Below are 22,300 nucleotides of genomic sequence, written 5' to 3'. Positions count from 1 at the left end.
GCAATTCTTTCTGCTGTTGTGAGCAATGCGATGCAGAGATGACGGGTATTGAACTACACCCTTTTGTCCACGGAGATAACCCAGATGCCGACATTTGCCTACTGTTCTCTTGTAAACGAATTATATCTGTTCCCCGATGGGGCTTTCTCATGTCTGAATATCCTTTATGTGACGTCCTTGCCTTTTTCTGCAGCTATCATCCTTCTTTGGTGTTTCCTTTTCAGCTCTATTGCACCTAGACTCCCCCTTACTTAGATTACCTAGGCTATATTCTACATATTCTGTCTGTAATATCCACATTCACGTGAGCTCATTGAGCAAAATGTATGGAGACAATGCATTTAGAGCACTTAAAGAATTATATTTTTACTTATATACTTCCAAATTCGGGTTATTTTAAAAAAATCATGTAGAAGAAATATATACACAAAAGTACTTATTATGCAGAATTGCCCCTTTCAGAGTATTATTTTATACACATAGGCCTACATATAATTGTATTGTTTTTTATTATTGATGGTGCATTAATATGTAAGTAGCAATTTAATGTTGTAGGTGGCTGAGATGAAGCTGATTTATTGGATGGATACATCTATGCATCATATTTTATACTATAATAAGATCCATATGTAGGCTAGACATGTGTAATCTGCAAAGTAACCTGTAACTATTGCCATCAAATAAATGTAGTGGAGTAAAGAGTAAGCTAAAATATTTTCCTCTTAAATTTAGTGGAGCAGAAGTATTAACTAGCCTATAAGCTAAAAATCACATAAAGCACAAATAGCCTACCTTATAGGCTACTTCATTGTGTTTGTAAGTATACAGCTTTTTCTGGGGGTAGCAAATTACTGATTGTGTATTAACAGAAAACTTGAAGTCTTCTGAAATTAGCAGCTATTACATATCAGCTCTGGGTAACATAAAAATATAATTCATTACACCAGAAGTAGCCTTTAAAATAGGCTACTTAAGCTTTATCATCAGGTTGGTTGGACCTCACGCTTTGTTATCAACATAATCCTGTTGTATTTCATTCTCCACTGGTGTCTTTTTGTTCCGTTTTTCTGTAACTTGTAACCTTTGTTGAAAAGGCTTGCTCTTGTTTTCCGAGATTTAAATAAAGTTTCATCATCGCTCTCTCCATCACGCGCTCCCTCGTCTTATTGGTGAGAGAGGATGACGCGCGACCTGTACCTGCGAGGGATGGGTGCGTGTTGCGCCGGCCGGGCATGCGGCCTTGGGGGATGGATGATGGGGATGCGGATGCCATGGCAACAGGCCGATTAGATCCAGACCTTTATATACACATTTATTTATTTAATATGTCATTTGCATGCGCTGCGCGCCACTGAGAGCGTGCGGGATCGACCTCTGACTGCCGAGTCAGAGTGAGAAGTGAATTTCAGCTTTTAACAGGACTCCATTGGCTCTGAACGGTCTTTGAATGAGCTGCCACCTTCAACGCTCAACAAGTTGTTTTATTTTTTAAGGAGGCTTTTGAATTCGTCAGAGCGCACCGTTTCACCGTGGAGCTGCTTAGAGCCTATTCGTCTGTCCTCAGTGCCAAACGGGGCGAAGGGACACTGCCTGTTGTCTGGACACAATGTCACTGAAAGTCGGCAGAAGTGCGAATAGATGGCTGATGAGAGAACTGAAGATTTCGGGCGTCCGACCAAGTTAATTCCGGCACCGGTATACGAAATAGCCCTGTTGTAGAGCCGCTCCTCTGGCAGCCAGAGCGCTTCAGTCAGGCAACATTTCGGCGCGCCTTCCATCATGATGACACTGAAAATGACAACGTGCCGCGGATTCCGTGAAAACACGGGCTAGATTGGTGGTAAATTGAGGTTGACGATTTCCATCGTCTGTTTTTCTGTGTGCGTGTTTCTGGTGGGTGTCATAATGAATCAGTGCGCCTTGGAGTACGAGCGCCCGTGTGTGCCTATTGTGTGCGTCCCTTATGTACATTAACAATCCAACCCTCCTGACAGAGAATCAAGTGTCCTTGTCATTCACCCGCGGATGAATGTCTCCACTCTGCCACTTTCACGCTCAGTCATCTCTTAGCCTACATAATGATATATATAGAAAATAGCACAATTGGGTGAGCAGCCTGGACATATAGGCTACACAGACAGGACTCGGTCAGTGAAGGGCGAGCTCCGTTATCTACAAAAGACAGGGAATCCGGTGCCAATATGACCGGCGTCGGAGCGATGAGGGCGGCTGTGAAGAGGAGAGGGAGGGCCTCGGGGGAAGAGCAACGTTTCAAGGACGAGGAAGGAGGAATTATACAGAAACATCTGTAAGGACAAACGAGACTCCTTAAGAGAAGAGTAAAAGTGAAGCTGCTGGCGTCACACCGGCAGGAAGGATTTAATGGATGGGGCTTTTTCCAAGGGCACTGAGGTAGCCTAAGCATGGCCACATCGACGGAGAGAGGGTGGAAATGTGAGCTGACGGCTCCGGGAGAATGACTAGAGATACAGAGACCACTCTACTTTAGTGTCTTCAATTTAACATTCAGATTGACATTGACATTCTCACCTAGCCTATGTAATCTAGACAAGTTGACTTAAGACCAAAAGGTAGTTTTCCTGAGGGGGCGGGAGTTACAGGTTAATTTCACCCTCCCTTCACCCTCCACCTCCCTGAGCCGGGATGGATGGGGTGGCTGGAGGCGTGGGTACCCCCAGTAGCGCCGGGGGCTCTGGGTGTGACAGCCTTCCCAGACGAAGCGGAGGGGACTCGAAGCGGCGCAGTAAGGGCAGCCTGCCCTCTCCGGGCTACAGGCTGTCCCAGGCCTCACTGGAAGGGGAAAGGGGCTCCTTCGGGGCAGACAGCACCTCCCTGAGTGGACGCGGCCGCCGCCTCTCCATCATGAGCTCCTCCACCAGGGACGGCGTTCCCTTTCGCCCAGCCGGTACCCCAACCACACCGGTACCCCTGCCGCCTCCTCCGCCCTCCTCGTCTGTCACAGCCCACCCTCCTCCGCGCTCAGTGGGCTTTACTGCGTCCCGCGCCGCCCTGGCCTCCACCTCCTCCACCGGGACCGGAGTGATGGTGGTGGCCACAGGCCTAGAGACCACCACCACCACGGCCTGTAACACCACCGCCGCGGGGAGCCCTGAGATGATGGGTCAGCATGGACTGGGTTTGTTTGGCATGGGTTTAGACGGGGAGGACTACAGCACCTCCAACCAGAGCACTTTCATCCAGAGGCAGTTTGGAGCCATGCTTCAGCCCGGGGTCAACAAGTTCAGCCTGCGCATGTTTGGATCACACAAAGCTGTGGCACTGGAGCAGGAAAGACTGAAATCAGCAGGGACATGGATCATACACCCCTACAGTGACTTCAGGTATGGAGTAACACACACACACACACACACACACACACACACACACACACACACAGCAGTCACTGTTGGTTTGTAAAATAAAAGCCACTTGTAGCACATAATAACACAATGTTCTTTTAGTGAAATGGATCAAAGCAAGTCAGAATTGTACTCACTTTAGCAAGCAAACTTGAAGCATAATGATGGACACTTAAGCAGTCGGAGGAACAGGGAAAGAGAAACAGGTCATTCAGCAGCCTCTTCTGTTAAGTGGGGGAACAGGGAGGGGGACAACTTGGATGAGAAAGAGACATGTAGGAGGTGATAAATATAATATTTCTGGGGACACAACTGAAGTGTATATGAAGTGATCTGAGAGTTAAAGGAGAGGAGATACAATGGGAGAGTGAGTCTCAGAAGGAAACAGCGTAGAGTTAGAGGATGCATGAAAAGGCAGAATGAAAAAAGGGGGAGTGGATGAAAAGTCCTTGGGGGAACAAAGCAGCCAGAGGTAGAGCTGTTTATGGAAAGGACATTGTGTTGGTGACAAGGCCTTCAGGATACACCCCATGCAGGAATGTCAGGTCTCCAATTGTAACATAGTGAGAGCATAAATACTCTAATTGTAGCCTGTTGTTTCCAGAATAAATAGTTTCACAGTTGGCGGGAGATAGAGGTGAGGAGATGCAAATTAGGAGGACAAATTTAGCCAAGAGGCATTTGGCTGATCGGGGAGCAGTGAGAGATGTCTTCCAAGTCAGTTAGGTAAAATGTTAAGTATGTTTTCATGTGAACAGTGATGAACCCAGCACCGCATGCCCTGCTTGTGACTTCATACAAGGTTGTGTCTTCCAGAATAATTGGCACCATTATTTACAGCAGACAAGCAGCCTTGGATTGGCTGCAGTTATTGGTTTGTTAGAGACTTTGCACAAGTATGCTCCTAATATGTGCAGGTGGACAGCAGAGGGAGGGACAGCATTCATAATCTCCAGACAGACTGCAGCAACAATGGATGACTTGATTCCCAAGACTCCTGGCCCACTTTTGTCTCAGCCACACACACACACATAGACACAGTCATTTCGTATTGTCTGTCAATTTGATGATCACTCACAAGTGCTGCTTATGAGTCTGCTCACAGAAGATACTGTGAATAAGGTCAGCAAGGAATGGAGAGCAGAATGGATGAAGGGGTGTGGATGGATGGATGCCCCGCTGAATCTCAGTCACCCCTGCACTTACTGATATTATTCATTCGACATATCACAAGATGTTATTAGTCCTAATTAACCCTTTGGAGAATCACAATTGAACGTTGAGCAATTATGGATGACATCCTTAAATTATGCGAGTTGAGTAATGCATTATGCATAATTCAGCCATCTAACTTTCCAGTTAAGTACCTGTAGTCTGGAGCGACGACTGAAGAGCAACTCTCTTAGGCCGGAGCGAGAGAATGAAAGGAAAGACAGATTACTTCTGAAGCCCCTTTATGTGTTTCTGTCCCGGTGTTGACCTTGAGCACAAGAGCCTGTGTGTGTCTGTGTGTGTGCACGAATATGTATACTTGTATGTGTGTGTGGTCTGGCTTTATTGAGTCTCGTGATAAGCTCTCACGTCCTTCACCTCATTAAGTAAAGAGGCATATAAAGTGGAAGAGAGGGGTGAAAACATGATAGACATGCAGTCTGGCTGGGTTATGTTGAAACAGAGTTTGTGGCATTACACATATAGTAGCAGGGATTTCTTATATAATAGCCGCTTGCTGCTGTGATTGTTTGTCTGTGTGTCTGGCAGGATGATGGGTGGAAACTTGCTCAGAACTGACATCTGGCCAACTGCAAACAGGGAACCAATCACAGGCTGCTCAGGAGACACTTGGCCTCAATTACAGTAGAATTAGTGTTTGGTTTGACAACAGCTGAGCAGGTAGATGCAGGTCAGTTCTCCTCTAGCACCTGCTCATGTTCAAAATCGTATACTGATGAGGCCGTGGAGAACAGCTTTGATTGCATTTGCAATTCCTCTTTGTGTGTATGAGAGAGACTGTGTGTGTGTGTGTGTGTGTGTGCAGATCATGAGTGCACGTAAGTGTGTACCTGCATGAACCACACACAATACACGACCCAGTATTGCATCAGTCCGCTGTTGGGAGATCAGAAACCAGGCTTTGTCAGGTATTTAGTCTAACATGACAAACCTTCACATCATTTATAGTTTGAATCTAATGTCTTCTCTCGTCTGTTTGGTTATTTCCATTTGTTTGAGGTCAAATCAGCTGCCACATCTCAGACTACAGCTTTAACTAGTACACAGAGGCTGATTAATGTGCAGTGACATGTTCAATGTCATCCATTACGCTACTCAGTAAAATAAAACATTATTGCTGCATGCTATTGAGGTTAGATGAAAAACATTGCAACAGTGTATGTTATAGCCTGCGTGTGTGTGTTCATAGACAGGCAGGGAGAAACACATATCTCTAATGGATAATGTAATATATAGTGGAGATAAGCACTCAGATTATTTACTTAAGTAAAACTACAACAGTGTAAAAATACTCTATTACAAGTAAAATGGCTTAATTTAAAGAGCTACTAGAAGTAAAGAAGTAATACCAGCAAAACTATAAAGGTAAAAATACTTCTGAAATATGGCCCCAGTCAGTAATATATCATATATAATTACATTATTAGATTGTTAATACTGATGCATCATGCATCAAGCAGCATTTTACTGTTGCGTCTGTGTATCTGGTTGAGGTGGAGCTCAATTTCTCTCCTTTATATACAGTTTGGTCGTTGAGTTCAGCGCACGAAAGAAGAAAAAACAAAGTTCGGCAACGGACATATGTATTTTAATTTTATGTAAGTTTTTTTATGGGCTTTATCTAATGTTTGCTTTTTTCCCTTCTGAAATAGTGGCTAATGTTACCTCTTTGGGCCTCAGAGACGTAAGCTATTTAAAATGAAGCCATTTGGAAAGTTTACAAGGGAAATGTGTCTTACTGCTAACAGCTCTTCTGAAATGTGACAAAGCGCCCAAACTACACTGCGTTTTTGTAAGCCAATAAGTTTTAGTTTTTTTAAATTGTCATATGTTGTTTTGTGTAAAATCCTAAACTCCAAAGTAAATAGTTTCTATAACGGTGTAAAAAATACGAGATTTCCTTCTGAAATGTTGTTGATGTTGAGTAGAATTATAAAGTAGCATACAATGGATACACTCAAGTAAAGCACCTCAATACTATACTTTAGTACAGTACTTGAGTAAATGAACTCGGTAACTTTGCACCACATTACCCTACCACAAACAAAAACTTTGATTATACATTAAGTGGCGCTACCAGCAGAGTTTCAGGAGTCGGACCACACATCAATCATGTCACTCCCAACATTTCCATAAATACCCACACAACCCATCTCTTCTTCTTCGCTCTCGCATTCTGCACCTCAGTACTGTTGCAGGAGAATTGTGAGTATCACTGTTTGGAGCTGGTGTGTGGGGTCTGGGACCGTCTCGTCCTCTCTACATGTTGTGCTAAGTATGCTAACCCATGACTTATCTAACATTAGTTACAATACTTGCTGTGTTGTTGTTCGCTCTAATCCATGGCGTTTGTCATATTGTTGGCTTTCTCCAGAATCACATACTTTAAACTGCCAATTCTTTTCTGGATTAATCGAATAATCTGTTTAGTCCATAAAATATCACTAAATAGTAAAAAAAGCCCATCACAAAGTCCTAGTTTACATATTCCAGTAGCTTGCTTTGTCCGAGAAATAATCCAAAACCCAAAGGTATTCAGTTTGAGATCATAAAGATCTAAGGAAACCAGATAAATCCAAGAAGCTTTAGAGAATTTCAGATACATTTTTCGTTGATCGACTAATTTCTTAATAGACTAATCGTTTCAGCTCTAGTACAACATACAGTAGTAAAAGCAAAGTCTGTACATCATTATAAAATATATTTTGCCTCTTAAGAAGCTCTGTCATGTGATTTCCTCCATCAGAACATTAAGTACCACTATAAAGCACTGGAGTTAATATTTTGTATATGCATGGAATTGATAGCCATAAACCATCAGTGTTGTTTAATGTGATTTACAGAATTTTTCCTGTAATCAGACTAAACATATCATGTCCTCAAGGTCAAGAATAAATCTACAGCCTCATCACAACAGCTAGAGAATCGTTGTGTCTGTAAATAATCCCTGTATTTATTGCCAGTGATTATGAAGTGATACATCTGTCAGTATAAGTGACAAAGTCAGGGAGAAGTGTGTAGCAGAGAGATGACTCATACTTAATCTTCATCAGTCTAGCAGTAGCGTCACACCATGAGGTTGTGTTACTAAATCAGCGCTCAATAGCAATCGACCACTGAGCTGTGAGTGTACTTTCTCATAGAAAGAGAGTGTGTGTCTATGTGTGTGTGTGTGTCTGTGTGTGGAAAGGAGGAGAGAGGATGCAAGAAGAAGCAAGTCACTCAAATGGGTTAAGATGATGGATAAAGGGATTAGGAGGGAGAAGACAGAAAGATGACAGGAATCATCTCCGGATGATTGAATCGCCTCTTCTGTCATACCTTAATCACTTGCTGCATCCCAATGACAAGACTGATTCTCCTTATTTTTATGAGAGGGCTACGTCATCCAGAAATACCCTCCAGCATGAAATACGGATTGGTGAGGCCTCCCAAGGTTACTGATCATTTCCCTCCCTCTGTCTAGCTTTCTCTATTCAATTCAGTTCAGTTCTGCTTTATTGGTATTAGAGAAAAAGGATGTGCTTTATGTTGTCAAAGCATTTGCAAAGGATGAAACTGTCTTAAGGGAAACATTCACATGTACTAGGCTGGGAAAAGGCTACAAGGAAGAATTTGTACTTCTTCGGGTCCCGGGTGATCCCAAGTTCTTACTCGGCTTGGCTCAGGGGGATGTAACAAAGGGGAGACTATATGAAAAACTTAACATTACAATATGTCTATGAAAATGAGATATTAAAGGATTAACTGAAAGAAAATATGGTGCTGGTGGCAGGAGAAGAGAAAGACTAGCAAGTCTAAAAAGTGTTTGAATCTCACTGAATTCTCCTTTCAAGGGCCACCCCATTGGTTTCACACAAAGATGGCAGCTTGCGCTTCATGGAGAATATCATTCAGCTGGTAAAGACAGTAGTATAGTGTGTGTGTAAGAAACTCACTGTTGACCTTGTGACCTTTCAACTCAGTGATGCTGAACTTTAAATGAATGTTTCTAACAATCAAAAAGTCATATTTAGCAGTCATTTCTCAAAACTCATTTGTTTTTTTTAAGCATTTTGGTAGGCCAAGGCATTGTATTTTAAAGAATCAATCAATATTGAAGCAGCAGGGGCCGAGATATCCAGACTTATAGAGTCCAGTATGGGTCAGGCTCCAGAAGAAAGTAGTCAATCAATATACTTTACCATTCTATATTAAGAGGAAATCATACAATATATGTGATGTTGGACATCAAACAGCAACTTTTGAATGTCACTGCCATTTAATACTTATTGTTTTCTAATATCTTTCTGTAGCCGTTTCACCACCACCCACGATTTATAAAAAATTTTGTAGCAGTGAACAGCTCATTTCCTTTGTGCATTACATTGTGGCATTTTGTCACTTTTACAGTGTGAACATACTACACGCTACTAAAAACTTGCTTAGAATTAGTGTGCATGTACGGATGTGGGACATACTGGATGACAGTGAGAATATATTTCTTAGACTTCCAGTACATATAGATAGCATAGACATATTCACATCACAACAGAAAACAATAAAACATAGTTGACCACTGTCTTTTTCTGTCTAGATTCTACTGGGACCTGTTGATGTTAATGTTGATGATGGGGAACTTAATCATCCTGCCAGTGGGCATCACTTTCTTTAGAGACGAGAACACTCCCTCGTGGATCATCTTCAACGTAGTCTCAGACACTCTCTTTATGGTCGACTTGGTTCTCAACTTCAGGACCGGCATCATCAAGGAAGACAACACTGAGATATTGCTGGACCCCAGGTCAGTGAAAGTATTAAAAGTATTGAAAGTATTAGTCATGTCAAGGTAGCATTATTTATGCGTATGTTATAGATAAAATATCAATACAGCAGCTCTGTTGCCATGAATGTTAACTTGCTTGTCACGGATGTGTGGTGAAGCAGGTTGGAGGACCCAAATGCAGGACGCAAGGCAAAGGAGGTACAGTTCAAGGGGTTTTAATAAACAAACAAAGGCGAGCACACTTACAAACTGAGTGGCAGATGACAGAGTCCAAAAACAAAGGTTGTCCAACAGAACATCCAATAACAAGCAGGGAAACACAACGAGTGAGGCTGACAACACAAGAACACACTGCAACACAGGGTAACAACATACAATGACCCAACAAGGACAAGACAGAAACACCAGGTATATATACACAGGGACTAACGAGCAGGGCGGGAGCAAGACAGGTGAAAGACACAAGGCTAACGAGGCACAGGCAGAGAGAGAGAGAGCAGGGGAAAACAGAGACAGACATGCAGAGGGATCACAGGGGTAACAGACATGACAAGGGTTACCGAACACTAGACGAAAGACAAGACAGACCCACAAAACCCAACAGACCAAAATAACGCTAACTAAACACAAAAGTTCAAAACACAGCATGGCAGACAGGCAGAGTGTGACATTGCTCTTCTGGCTATCTGCTGCATTTGTGTTATCCATGTGTGAGATGTGAAAAGATGACAAGCAGCCAGTGGCAGAGCTTTGTTCACGTTTCAGTTCTGTTCCTGTTGAGTATTGATGACAACCATTTTATTGCCAAATTACAAATGTCACCCTGTCTTCCATTCTGCTCTAACTCAGGGCAATCCGCCAGAATTACCTGAAGAGCTGGTTCTCTGTGGACTTTGTGTCCTCCATTCCCGTGGACTACATCTTTCTGATGGTGGACAGTCTCGACTCCGAGGTCTACAGGACGGCCAGGGCACTGCGCATCGTCCGCTTCACCAAAATCCTGAGCCTGCTTCGACTGCTCCGCCTGTCCAGACTAATCCGCTACATCCACCAGTGGGAGGAGGTGAGAAACAGAGACCAGGAAACAAAGACTAGAAACAGAGAACAGTGTCGAAAGGGAACGAGGCTGTTCTAAACTCAAAATGTAAATGTAAAATATAAGTTATCACAAGCCTCATGTTTTTAGGGTAGAATCAAATCCATTTTTTTGAGTATTGTCCCAATGAGCTGGAGGAAAGGCCTTTTTATATTTGCATTTACAATAAAATCCTTGCGAAAACATAAACCCCACCTGCCCTCTCCACCAGTTCTTCTATTTACCCCACTTGCATCCATATTTTCCTCCTCCTCTTTCCCTCTGCTCAACCTCAGATATTCCATATGACCTATGATCTTGCCAGTGCCATGGTGAGGATAGTTAACCTGATCGGCATGATGCTACTGCTGTGCCACTGGGACGGCTGTCTCCAGTTCCTGGTGCCCATGCTGCAGGACTTCCCTCCTGACTGCTGGGTTTCCAAGAACCTGATGGTGGTGAGTCTCTAACCAACCATCTGCATCTATGCGGCTGTTATTTTGAACATTTTGCAGTGAACGATTTCATTGTGCAGAGAACAAAAAAGGACACGACGTTCAGTTTTAGTTAAATGAAATGCACAAAGCACTATCTCAGCTTGTTCGAACAGAGTGCACGATATTTATTTCAGATGAATGCAAATCACAGATTCAGAAAGGCTCGGTTTTGGGTTATCTGTGTGTGTACAGAGTGAGGGTGTTTATCAGATTTGTCACTGTTTGCTCCTTATCTGTGTTAGTTGGCTCATGCAGTGACATATCCAGTTGGAATATGGTTGACTTTCACAATCACACAAATACTAAAGATTTTCCCATTAAAAACCTCAACAAAGAAAAAAAAATCAGGTGGAGGTTTAAACGCATGCAAGCAGTTGAAGGCCTTGGGACCTGCTGGGGATTTCTTCACGTGCATGCAGATGTACGGACACAGACACAGATCAATGCACACAGATACACAACTGTATGAATAGCTGACTCAAGTCTCAGCTGTTGCCTTGGTGACTGTTGCTAAGCAGGCTGATGCTGAGATTTTCCCCAGAGAAAGTCCGCTCATCCGATGGACCATTAACATATTTGTATAATTGGACTCACAAACAACATAAAACTGAAGGGCACACACACAAACAGAGGCTGGTCTTTCTTTCTGGTTGTCTTTAGGACATTTATTTAATAATGCATGATGACCGCCCTTTTATTTTGTGTGTGGCTTTATACACTCTCAAGCAGAGTAGGTTTGACAGTTAAATTGCTCTGCTGTTAAATGTTATGATCTTAGCTGGTGTGGCTGAGTGCCTCTGAGGGGAAAAAGCTCATGTAACCTGACTAAAATAAGAATGGTTCAATATTAGTGCGCTTTTTAATTAAGACTTGAAACTTCTTTTACCACGCTCTCTTTCTGTCTCCCACTCGCAGAATGACACATGGGGCATTCAGTACTCGTATGCTCTATTCAAAGCCATGAGCCACATGTTGTGTATCGGGTACGGTGCCCAGGCTCCAGAAGGGATGACTGATGTGTGGCTCACCATGCTCAGTATGATCGTAGGAGCCACCTGCTACGCCATGTTCATCGGCCACGCCACCGCTCTCATCCAGTCACTGGACTCCTCACGGCGACAGTACCAGGAAAAGGTGAAATGTGACGCTCATCCTTCTGTTCCTGCATCCATCTCTTCCTCAATCTTTTGTTGTTTAGCCAGTAAATCTGATTCAATCATTTTCTGTCTATGGCCGCAACTAACAAACATTTTAATTATCAATGAAGTTGTGGGATGTTTTCTCCATTAATCAATTCATCTTTTAGTCTATAAAAGCTCAGTAAAATATGGCCATCACAACTTCCCAGATCTCAAGGCGACATCTTCATATTACTTGTTTCTGTCCAAAACCCAAACATGCTCAATTTATGATATAAAACAGAGGAAATCAGGATATTGGTTTTGCAAAACTGGAACCAGTGAATGTTTGGCATTCTTTGCTTGATAAATGACTTAATTAAATGACTGTTAATTATCATAATAGTTTAATCATTTTCTGTCAAATGGTAAATCTAGTACTGTCCAACAAACTGCTCACAAGATATAGGCCTACCTGGGGTGGTCTCGAGATGATTAGTAGGATAGGTTAGAGTCAAAAACATATTTCTTCAACTTGGAAGTATTTATTTTTTCCTGACTTCTCTCAATTGATTTATTTTTCTTGCCTATTTCAGGCCTCATATTTCAATTTGAGTCCAAAATCCAAAATCAATATATGCTGTAGTTTCCTGCAATGGAACAGGTGCACTGTTACAACACCTGTCTTATGACAACTTAAAATGATGACCTAACATTTAGATTACAGCTCATTGAGTGTCTATTTTGTAGACATATAGTATGTCAACTGTGACAAGGGGACACATGTCAAAAACGTTGGGAACCAGTTGACTGATCAATGTTCTTATGTTATTTGTGTTTAAAGCAAATATGCAGTGTCTAGTTGCTGGTCCCTGACCTGTACATATGTGTGTTTGTGCGTTATTGCAGTATAAGCAGGTGGAGCAATACATGTCGTTCCATAAGCTTCCTGCAGATGTTCGGCAAAAGATCCATGAGTATTATGAGCACCGTTTTCAGGGGAAAATGTTCGATGAGGAGAACATCCTGGGAGAACTTAGTGAGCCACTTAAAGAGGTAATACATTCCCAAACATCCACACACACCTACAAATCGCAAATGCTCTGTCCTCCAGCAAATATCTCTTCTTCCTCTTTGTCTAGGAGATAGTCAGCTTTAACTGCCGCAGCTTGGTGGCTAACATGCCGTTGTTCGCCAACGCTGATCCCAACTTTGTGACTGCTGTGCTGACCAAGCTCCGCTTTGAAGTGTTTCAGCCTTCAGACTTCATTATCCGCGAGGGCACAGTCGGGCGGAAGATGTACTTCATCCAACATGGACGAGTCAGTGTGCTGACCCGTGGCAACAAAGAAACCAAGCTGAGCGATGGGTCTTACTTTGGCGGTGAGAATATGCAGAGTTATCTAGATACGTTTAAGTTGTGTAGGAAGGTACTTGCTTGGAAGGTAGAAGATAAAGGTGATTCTAGTTCATGTTTGTGCACAAGTAGGCCTGTATTCTGTAGGGTTAATTTATCTCACAGCATTTCACTGCCTATTCTCATCTTCTACTTTTCTCCTCCTTCCATTGTCCCTCCACATTCAGAGATCTGTTTGTTGACTCGTGGACGGAGGACAGCCAGCGTTCGTGCAGATACATATTGTCGTCTATACTCTCTCAGTGTGGACAGCTTTAACGAGGTGCTTGAGGAACACCCGATGATGCGGCGTGCCTTCGAAACTGTTGCTGTTGACCGATTGGACCGTATTGGTAAAGTGTTGATTTCTGATTGGCTCATACATTTCTCTCACCATCTTGTCTGTGCGGTGACTTGCTTTTATCCATTCAGCTCTTAATTCGACAGTAAACTTGCCAAATATTCACAGTTATCCATCCAATTCTGCTAAATTTCTCTGACGCTTTGTTCTCAGCTGGAAGGTCAGAACTCATCTTTGAAAACTACCTGAATAAATAAAAGCTTAAATCATGAAAGGATGAGCAGTGTTCCCGGTGCAGAACAGAAAAACCTTGAGGCTAAAACCTCAGATGTCTGCTGTATGTTCAGTAAACAACCTAGCCTTCAACAAAATAAAAGTTTTCACTCTCTGACGCCTTCCTTTTTGGGAACTTAATAGCTCAGAAAATGAAAAAAGGAATTATTTTGTCATATTGTCTCTGCTCTTTCTCCTCTACAGGTAGGAAGAACTCCATGCTTCTGCGGAAGTCATCCCAGGTTGGTTCCCTGGGGGGCAGTATGGGTCGTGGTGGAGGCCGGGGTGGAGGGGGTCCAGGAGCCGGAGGCGGCCTGGCAGGGGGCGGCCTGGGTTCCTGTGACAGCATGCTGGTGCAGCAGATTGTCAAACACGACAGCATGCCTGCCATGCAGGATGCTATTGCGGCTGCTGCTGCAGGAAGAGGTGGAGTCATGGGAGGAAGTGGCACAGTGTCTCCTCGCCCACGGCCGGTCATCTGGGCACCGCTGGTTCACGCCCCCCTGCAGACTGCGGCTGCCACCAGTAATGTAGCCATCGCCCTCATGCACCAGCAGCAGCAACAACAGCAGCAGCTACAGCAGTTGCAGCAGCAGCATGCGCTTGGAGGTGCTTTCTTCTTGCCCTCCCCTCTTGTCTCTCCCTCTCCCTCCTCCTCTTTCCCTCTGTCTCCTCCTCGTGCTCCTGTGTTACAGCCCCTCCGCCCTTCTGTGAGCTCTCTCATCGGGATGATGACGATGGGAGGGATGAGTGGTTTGTCCCCAAGAGGAGGATTTCCTGCCTCTCCCTCAACCATGGGCCCTCCTGGTGGGGTGATATCGCCCCCTATTGCCTCCTCTGTCCCGACCTCTGTCCAACAAGGAAGGACTCTTCATTACAGCCTCCGCCTCCAGGCTGATCATCCTGCTGTGATTGCTGGATCACTTGGAGCCCCGACAGGTGGAGGGCCACCAACTCCACCCCTCCACAAGGCCCCTACCACCAACTTACCTGCTGCTTCTGGTGCAACAGATGGCAACACTTCTGTGTCGGGCCAGAAGGGAGCAAAAGAAGCTCTGTTGCGCCATGGAGGAAACAGCTCTCAAGGTCTGCCAGCACTGGGCCGACTCACCCAAGAAGCCAGGCTGTTGTCGGCCTCACAGCCCACTCTGCCTCACCGCTCCTGGGCTGGACTGCAGCCTCAGCCGCCTCTCCACCGGAAGGCCTCTGGTGGTAATTTGCTGGCGGCTCCATTCCTGGCAGGGCAGTTAGCCAGGGGAGGCAGTGCGGGGATGCTGACCTCTAATGCTCCAGTTCAGTTGGTGGCACATATACCTTTTAATGCACAAACACAGTCCACAGTTCCTTTTCAGCCCATTTCAGCACATTCTGTCTCTGCAAACACAACCACATTCACACAATCTGCCCCTCACGCTGCCTCTGTACCCACACCTACAGCTGCACACATGCCTTCTGCAGCTTCTTTGCCATCTTCCTCCCCTCCAAAGCACACCCCTCTCTCCTCTGCCACCCCTTCACCTGCACCCACCCCCTCTTCTCCCACACCTATACTCTCCCAGACACCTCGTCCTAAACTTATCCCAATGACCCCCTCTCGCTCTGCCTCTCCTCCTCCCTGCTGCACTCCTCCTTCAGGAACACAACCGCTGTCGCTCTCATCAACTCCTCGTCCCAAACCGATCCCTACACCCTCTCCTCGGTCTTCTTCTCCCTCTCCCTCATCCACACCGCCTCCATCTTCTGTTTCTACCCCTGTTCCACTACCTCAAACTTACGGGCCCAGGTCATCTCTTACCTCCTCTTCTCCCCCTTCCTCTTTGGTCCCCTCTTCCCCACCGCATCTCCAGAGCCCGCGAGCCAAAGCATCTAACACACCTCCTTCTGCCTCTCCATTGTCTGGTCCCAGTCCTGCCCCAACCCCAATCCCTTCTCCAATACTCACTCCCACTCAGACTACCCGCACCCGCACTTCTACCCCCTCTCAAACACCCACACAAACAGTCACACCTGTTACTCCCACCCAGACCCTTACCCCTACACCTTCGCCCTCGCCCATCCCTATTACATCTGTCCCCTCCATAAGTAAATCCCAGAGTCCAACTGCTTGTCTCCAGCCTTCTGTCTCTAGCTCAGCCAGAGGCCCCACTTTGAGCCAGATTTCAAAACAGGCCCTGTCTCTAACCCCAACCCAAACTACATCTCCTCCAACACCAGCTACCACCAGCTCTCTAACTAAAGTAACTTTCTCTGTTCATCCTGTAAAGCAAACCTCTCCTGTCCCTACCCAAAGCCCCATTTCAGGCTCTGGTCATTCTATCAAACCAACCCCAGTGACAGCAACCCCATCTTCAACAACTTTATGCCCAAACCTGAGCTCCTTTAACCCCTCATCTCTTACTACCACACCTTCCTCCACCACCCCCTCTCCTAGTATCCAATCTGCCTGTGCTCACCCCCCAAAACAAATGCCAACCACCACAGCTGCCCCTACCCAATCAGCACATGCAGCCGCCCCTGCCAACACCACCTCCCCTAAGGGTGGGAAAAAGGACCCTCAGCTGCCAATCACCAGAAAAGACTCAGAGGGACTTAGACACAAACTGCCCGCCAATATGTAAGAAAGAAGAGGAATAAAATCTCAAAGGATGTTGGACTGGTGTTGTGTTCACTGCTCATTAACAGAGCCATGGGTATAGAGACTTGTGTCAGAGTTTGCACCAGACATGTGGACAGGTACATCTTGTTTGCATTCACTCTAGGATGTGATTGTTTTAGAACATCAGGTGTTCATGTGACTCTCAATCATGCCATTGATCGAGGAAAAAGACTTTATGGGACTGTCGAGTGGTTAGTACAGGCAAGGGTGGAGTCTGAATAAACATCCAAATGTATACATACATATCTGTGTTAGTGATTGTTGGAGCAAGCAGGGGAGCTGAAGTGGAAACAGCGTACACAGTAAAATGAGCTGGAAGCAATAGAGTGTCAGAAAAAAAAAATATGTGAAAAGTCTCTATTTTCTTGATGGAAACAGCAATACATATGAAACCTTTGAGACACTCATAATATGACAGGAAATTACCTACAATCTTGCTGCTGTTGGGAAGAAAACTATTATGATGTCAGGTTCAAATGCAGGCAACAGAGCAGACACTTCCTGGTTTCCAGCTCTAACTCCCTCTTGCCTCCCATTCTGCACCAAAGTGTAATATTTTCTCATCAGAATAATAATAATCATTATAAGGATATAGACTTTAAAAATCACTGTTAAGTGGATACTCGTATGAATTTTAATAATTAGGAGCAGTCCACTGGTAGTTTAGTTGTCCCAGGTGTGTGGTGTTTAGTTTTTAAACAAAGACAAGACTTTTAAACCTACATGTTCACTCTGACGATTTCTGTAAATTGTGTTTTTTGTGTGACACACAATACTGCTCTGCTGTGTACTGTGGCTCACTTGATTTTGTTCCACCCAGCTCCGTGTACTGTAAATACGTGCCTCTCTGTGGGTCTATTGTAAGCTTCCTCGCTCCTTAGTCTTTCATCCCGTGTCTGTCTCACAGCCTTTCATCTGATTTCACAGCTCTGGTTGCTAACTGTTTCTTTGACGGCCGCTCACAGAGTCTCTCCCTCTCTCTCGGTTTGTCCAACACTTTGCTCTCTGCTGCCATCAGCCTCATGTTCAATTTGCCCATCCTTCTGTTTCCTGCGATGCAGTTTCAGTGCCATTTCCAGTGATGTTTGATGTTTTGTGTGGGTAGCAACAAGGCATTTCTGTCTTAACCCCTGATACCATGATGCCTAGACTATATATTAAAGGACCAAATGTTTTATTTTTTATTTATCACAGCTTTAGCTTATTGAACAGATAAAATTGCTAATAATGCTGTCACAATGATGATCTTGAGCGTGGTGATGATTATGACTATGATGAAGATGATGATATTCTTGACAACCATGATGGTGATGATGATGATGATGATTGTGTATATCTGGATGTAAGAATAAAGTGGATTTAGATATCATCTTGGTGAGGTGTGTTGAGGCATGAGATCATGTGTGTTCCCATGTGTGTTTCTGTCCTGTGGACAGGTATATTTAAAATGCAGTTACATTAACAACAGACAGGATGTATAAAAGTACTGACCATGTAGCAAATATTGCTTTTTAATTCAACCCAGACATGAATGTTGATGACTTTTGCAGAGCTGATTTGAGACACTTGATTTTTAAAAGTGGTTGCTTTTGGTTTAGTTTGAAACACTTTAATTTCAGAGGGCTTTAACATGTCACTAACATTTAACTAGAGCTGAAACTGACATCCATAACTAACCATTCCAAACCATTACAACCACTACATTTTATTACTATTAAAAATGTTTGTACTAAATTTATTCAGTTATAGTTTCTGTAAATGTTATTTGCCAACATAAAGGTCTAAATATTATTTCAAACCACAACGTCAGAAAGAACATTTTGGAGAGAACTTCAGCTTATAAAATAACCACCAACTTTTTAATTGTAGATTGTAAACTCAATGCAGGCAGCAAAACCCCTCAAATTCACAGAAAAGATATCCTGAGCATATGACCTCACTGTCCTCAGCGGCAGTTATGGCCCTGTCTGTGAGTACCAGAAACAAAATAACTACTTTTAATACCTTTGTCTAATCTAATTATTTTGTGAAATACTACATAATATTACTTCTTTGGACCTTGACCATTTTTTTTTTATATTCTGAGAAGTTTGCAGGAGAAATGTTTAGTGGAACTGCTATCTTAAATGTGACAAGGGCCCCAACACTCTACACTTTATTGTAAAGCAAGGCAAGATTATTTGCATAGCACATTTCAGTAAGAAGGTAATTCAAAGTGCTTTACATAAAACATAAAGGCAACGTAGGGAAATATTTCAAAAAAGACATTTAAATACAATTGTAGCCAAAAATGTTGGGGAATTCCAGGGAATTATGAACAGTTCCAAATACCCTTAATCTGTAAAAATATGTCGCTTTTTTTACAAGCTTAACATATGTTCTTAATGTAAAATCTTTTCTCTGACACACTCAAACACATCTGTGGCTGTTGCAGGACTGTAATAAGCACGGCCAATCATTTAATTCGGACCAAATTCAATGATTGGCCATGCTTATTAGTGGCTTACCTGCCAGTCTACCTACCTACCTGCGCACACTCTGCCCGTGTGCTCACTGTGCATGAAAATGTTGTTTTGGGGGGGTGGCTTTGGAGGGAGGGCTGAAGGGAGGGGGTAGGATTTTTTCGGTTGGATACATTCTAAGTCTAGATTTCTCTTGCTAGTTCTCCAATGTTGCCTTCCCTTGTTTTAAATACAGTACTTGAAAAATTGTTTACTTTCCATACTGCCACTGTGGGTAAGGATTTGTTGTTTCTGTAATCTAAGTGAACTAATCCTTTAATTTGTATATTTCATTTCACTTTAGATGGATTATCAAGATACAGAGCACCACTTGAGACTCGACTTGATTCATCACTCATCGTGATTTCTGAGGATTTGGGACTCGAGCAGTTTGATCAGGTCAAGTCAAGCAAATTTAAAATCTGAAAGCCCAATATCACAAATCACAAATTTCCCTGGAGGAGCTTTAGAATCTGCACATAATACAACACCCACTATCCTTAGAAAATAAGTTCATATTAGGAAAATCTTCAGAATCAAAAATCATCAGTGTGTGGTAAAATAACTTCTTGTGTGAGCGACCAGTCGAATATACGTAAGAACTGTTCGCTTTGATTCAGCTTCTGCAGTCCCGGCTCTGCTGCTGCTTCTGGATCCCCAACCCTAATCCTGTACCTCTCAGCAGAGGGCAGACACACTCACATCCAAGGTTAAGCTTTTGAATGTGGGGACACTTAAATCTCTCTCGCTCTTGACCAGAACAAAATGAATATCCGCATTCGTGAGGGCAGATTACAGTCTCACTGATACACCTGCCTCCCCTTCCCTTCCTGAAACCTCCCCTACCTCCCTCCCTCACACACATTTATTTTACCTCTCCTCTTTCATTAATGTCCAAGGGGTTTTTAACAGCCCTTCAGCCATGCAGGCGGCGATGAGAGAATTATTTTTCACCTCTGCGAGTTAAGAGGCATTAACATATTGGATTTACACTTGTTACTATTTGCACACTGTTTGAATAGTCCCTGCTGAGTATCACAAATCACCATAAATTTGACAATAAGAGGGTGATTGCCTTGTAGCTGTAAATGTTATAGGTTTTTTTTTGTTTCGCTGTTTGGAAATTGCACTGACATTTTTAATTAAGGGAGTGAAAAGAGGTTGTTTTTGTAACTATGCTTCTACATTTCCACTGTGCAGAAATAGAGCATTTTTGTAGTGGAGGCCTCAGTTGAGCAGCCTGCTGGCTGTACAGTGACCACTAGATGGTGATGACACTTTAATTATCAGATCAACACAGCAGGAAGAAGGAGCATCTTGCACAATAGCTCCATTTATATTGCTTAAGTATGTATCTGTGAGCGAACAGGAAGGCCATTTAAATTATGGGAACTTTGTGAAGAGGAGAAGCCACTGTGGAGCAAGGAGACAGAGGTTAATGATGGCAGAGCAGCCTGGATTACTATAGCCATAGAGGTGGGGGGATAAACAGGTCTGTAATTGCTGCCTGTCATTCTGAAATAGACTCAGAGAGAAGTCTTTACTCTGAGGCTGCACTGGAAACAAATTAGAATGGCAGGACGTTTCAGGGGCTGAAAACTTACAATTATGAGTATTTTACTCCTTATCATACTACATTGTTGCATTACATTGTAATAGCAACAGTCTGTGTGTATTTATGCCGCAAGTTTAATCTCTGCATTGACATAATCCTCAATTCCTTCATCCACAAACAGAATGAAGGGTTCTCTCTGCAAGTTATTGTGCTTTAAAAAAGTGGTTCCCAGCCTTTAAAGTAGTGCAATGTGTAGTCAAGGCCCTTTGTCACAGGCAGTAAAGAACACAGATATTTCACTAGAGTAAAAGTAGCATTACCACAGTGTAGAAATGCTCTGTTACAGGTAAACGTTCTGAATTCACAACGTTACTTAAGCAAAAGTATTAGCATCAAAATATATTTAAAGTACCAAAAGTAAAAGTGCTCATTCTGCAGCATGGCCCATTTCAGAATAATATATATTATATTCCAGGAGTATAATTATTGACGCATTGAGTACTTTAATGTTGCAGCTGGTAAAATTGGGGCTAACTTTAGATACTGCTGGGTCTCTTAATCAATAAAAATACATCATAAATTAATAGTAGGTATTTTTTGTATTAATAAATGTAATGTGTAAAGTAACAAGCAACTATGTCTTGCCTCTGAAATGTAGTATTGTAGATGTAGCATAAAATGTAAATACTCCAGTGAATTACAAGTACCTCAAAATTATACTCAAATGCAGTACTTAGTTAGTACTTAGTTACGTTCCACTGGTCACAGGTTGCATATTGCATATCAGTATCAGTTGTTGCCTTTTTTAATAGTTTTTAGGGGCCTGGGGAGATTGAAGTATCCAGTTTCACAATAAAAAAATAAACATAATTTGTGTCGCAGCAGAACCCCCCACCCCCATTTACTATCTTGTTAATTATCTCAGGGCCCCTTATATGTATCTTGCGACCCCTTGGTTGGAAAACAGTGCTTTAACACAAACTAACTGGAAATAAGTTGCATTTATGGAACAAATGCTATGTAGCATACTTTACACGCCCTTTTCTGGTAGCACAACCGCAGAACAAGCACAGATTTAAGGTTAGGGGGTGGTAATGGGTGGGCTGTCTGAGCTCACCGCAAAATTATATATATACTTCCTGCACCCTCACTTCAAAACCCACCAACACACACCCCTGGAGCTTCGGCAGATGAGGATGAGATTCAAACTTTAAAAAAGGCGAGGTGATTCCCATACCCATAACCACTTCAAACAGGAGGCATAAACGTAAGTGTTCGAGAGTTCAGACTTTCGTTTTTTTTTGCAGTGGAATGAGGCTGTTGTTTAGCGTCTGTCACTTTTCTCTCTGGAAAAAAATCATAAATAGGCTACCATTTCAGCAGATAATAGCATAGCTTAGTGACTGATTCACTACTAGTAATTTTAGAAAGTCCCTGGTGTTGCCCTTTGCTGCCTTCACACTGGATGTGACACATCCTCTGTAACAGTTTCATTTATCACAATCTAGCTTCCATATATCAGCTTCAGTCCGGGCACTTGTTAAAGTTGG

The 22,300-nt window shown here is 43.3% G+C and overlaps 1 protein-coding gene across 1 annotated transcript; it reads left to right on the top strand.

Moving 5' to 3' along the window:
• The first annotated feature begins 1,358 nt into the window (after positions 1 to 1,358).
• On the top strand, positions 1,359 to 18,048 carry LOC119897540 (potassium/sodium hyperpolarization-activated cyclic nucleotide-gated channel 1-like). The gene is made up of 9 exons (XM_038711314.1): positions 1,359 to 3,362; positions 9,190 to 9,396; positions 10,228 to 10,441; positions 10,750 to 10,911; positions 11,866 to 12,084; positions 12,978 to 13,124; positions 13,211 to 13,451; positions 13,653 to 13,817; positions 14,243 to 18,048. Exons 1-9 carry the CDS (start codon positions 2,665 to 2,667, stop codon positions 16,654 to 16,656), a joined length of 4,467 nt encoding a protein of 1,488 aa, XP_038567242.1. The 5' UTR covers positions 1,359 to 2,664; the 3' UTR covers positions 16,657 to 18,048.
• The last annotated feature ends 4,252 nt before the right edge of the window (positions 18,049 to 22,300 follow it).

The sequence above is a fragment of the Micropterus salmoides genome, unplaced genomic scaffold, assembly GCF_014851395.1.
Source record: "Micropterus salmoides isolate LMB-PRFRI ecotype aquatic unplaced genomic scaffold, ASM1485139v1 Ms_hic_scaffold_11, whole genome shotgun sequence".
Classification (NCBI taxonomy): domain Eukaryota; kingdom Metazoa; phylum Chordata; class Actinopteri; order Centrarchiformes; family Centrarchidae; genus Micropterus; species Micropterus salmoides.
Note: the sequence above shows the minus strand (reverse complement) of the source record. Positions and strands in the feature narration are given on the sequence as shown.

What these genes read in the sequence shown, in the direction of transcription:
- LOC119897540 (XM_038711314.1), top strand. Translation starts at nt 2,665, where the DNA reads ATGGATGGGGTGGCTGGAGGCGTGGGTACCCCCAGTAGCGCCGGGGGC. An exon ending in CACCCCTACAGTGACTTCAG is followed by an intron (nt 3,363 to 9,189) that starts GTATGGAGTAAC and finishes TTTTCTGTCTAG; the next exon opens with ATTCTACTGGGACCTGTTGA. An exon ending in GGCGACAGTACCAGGAAAAG is followed by an intron (nt 12,085 to 12,977) that starts GTGAAATGTGAC and finishes GCGTTATTGCAG; the next exon opens with TATAAGCAGGTGGAGCAATA.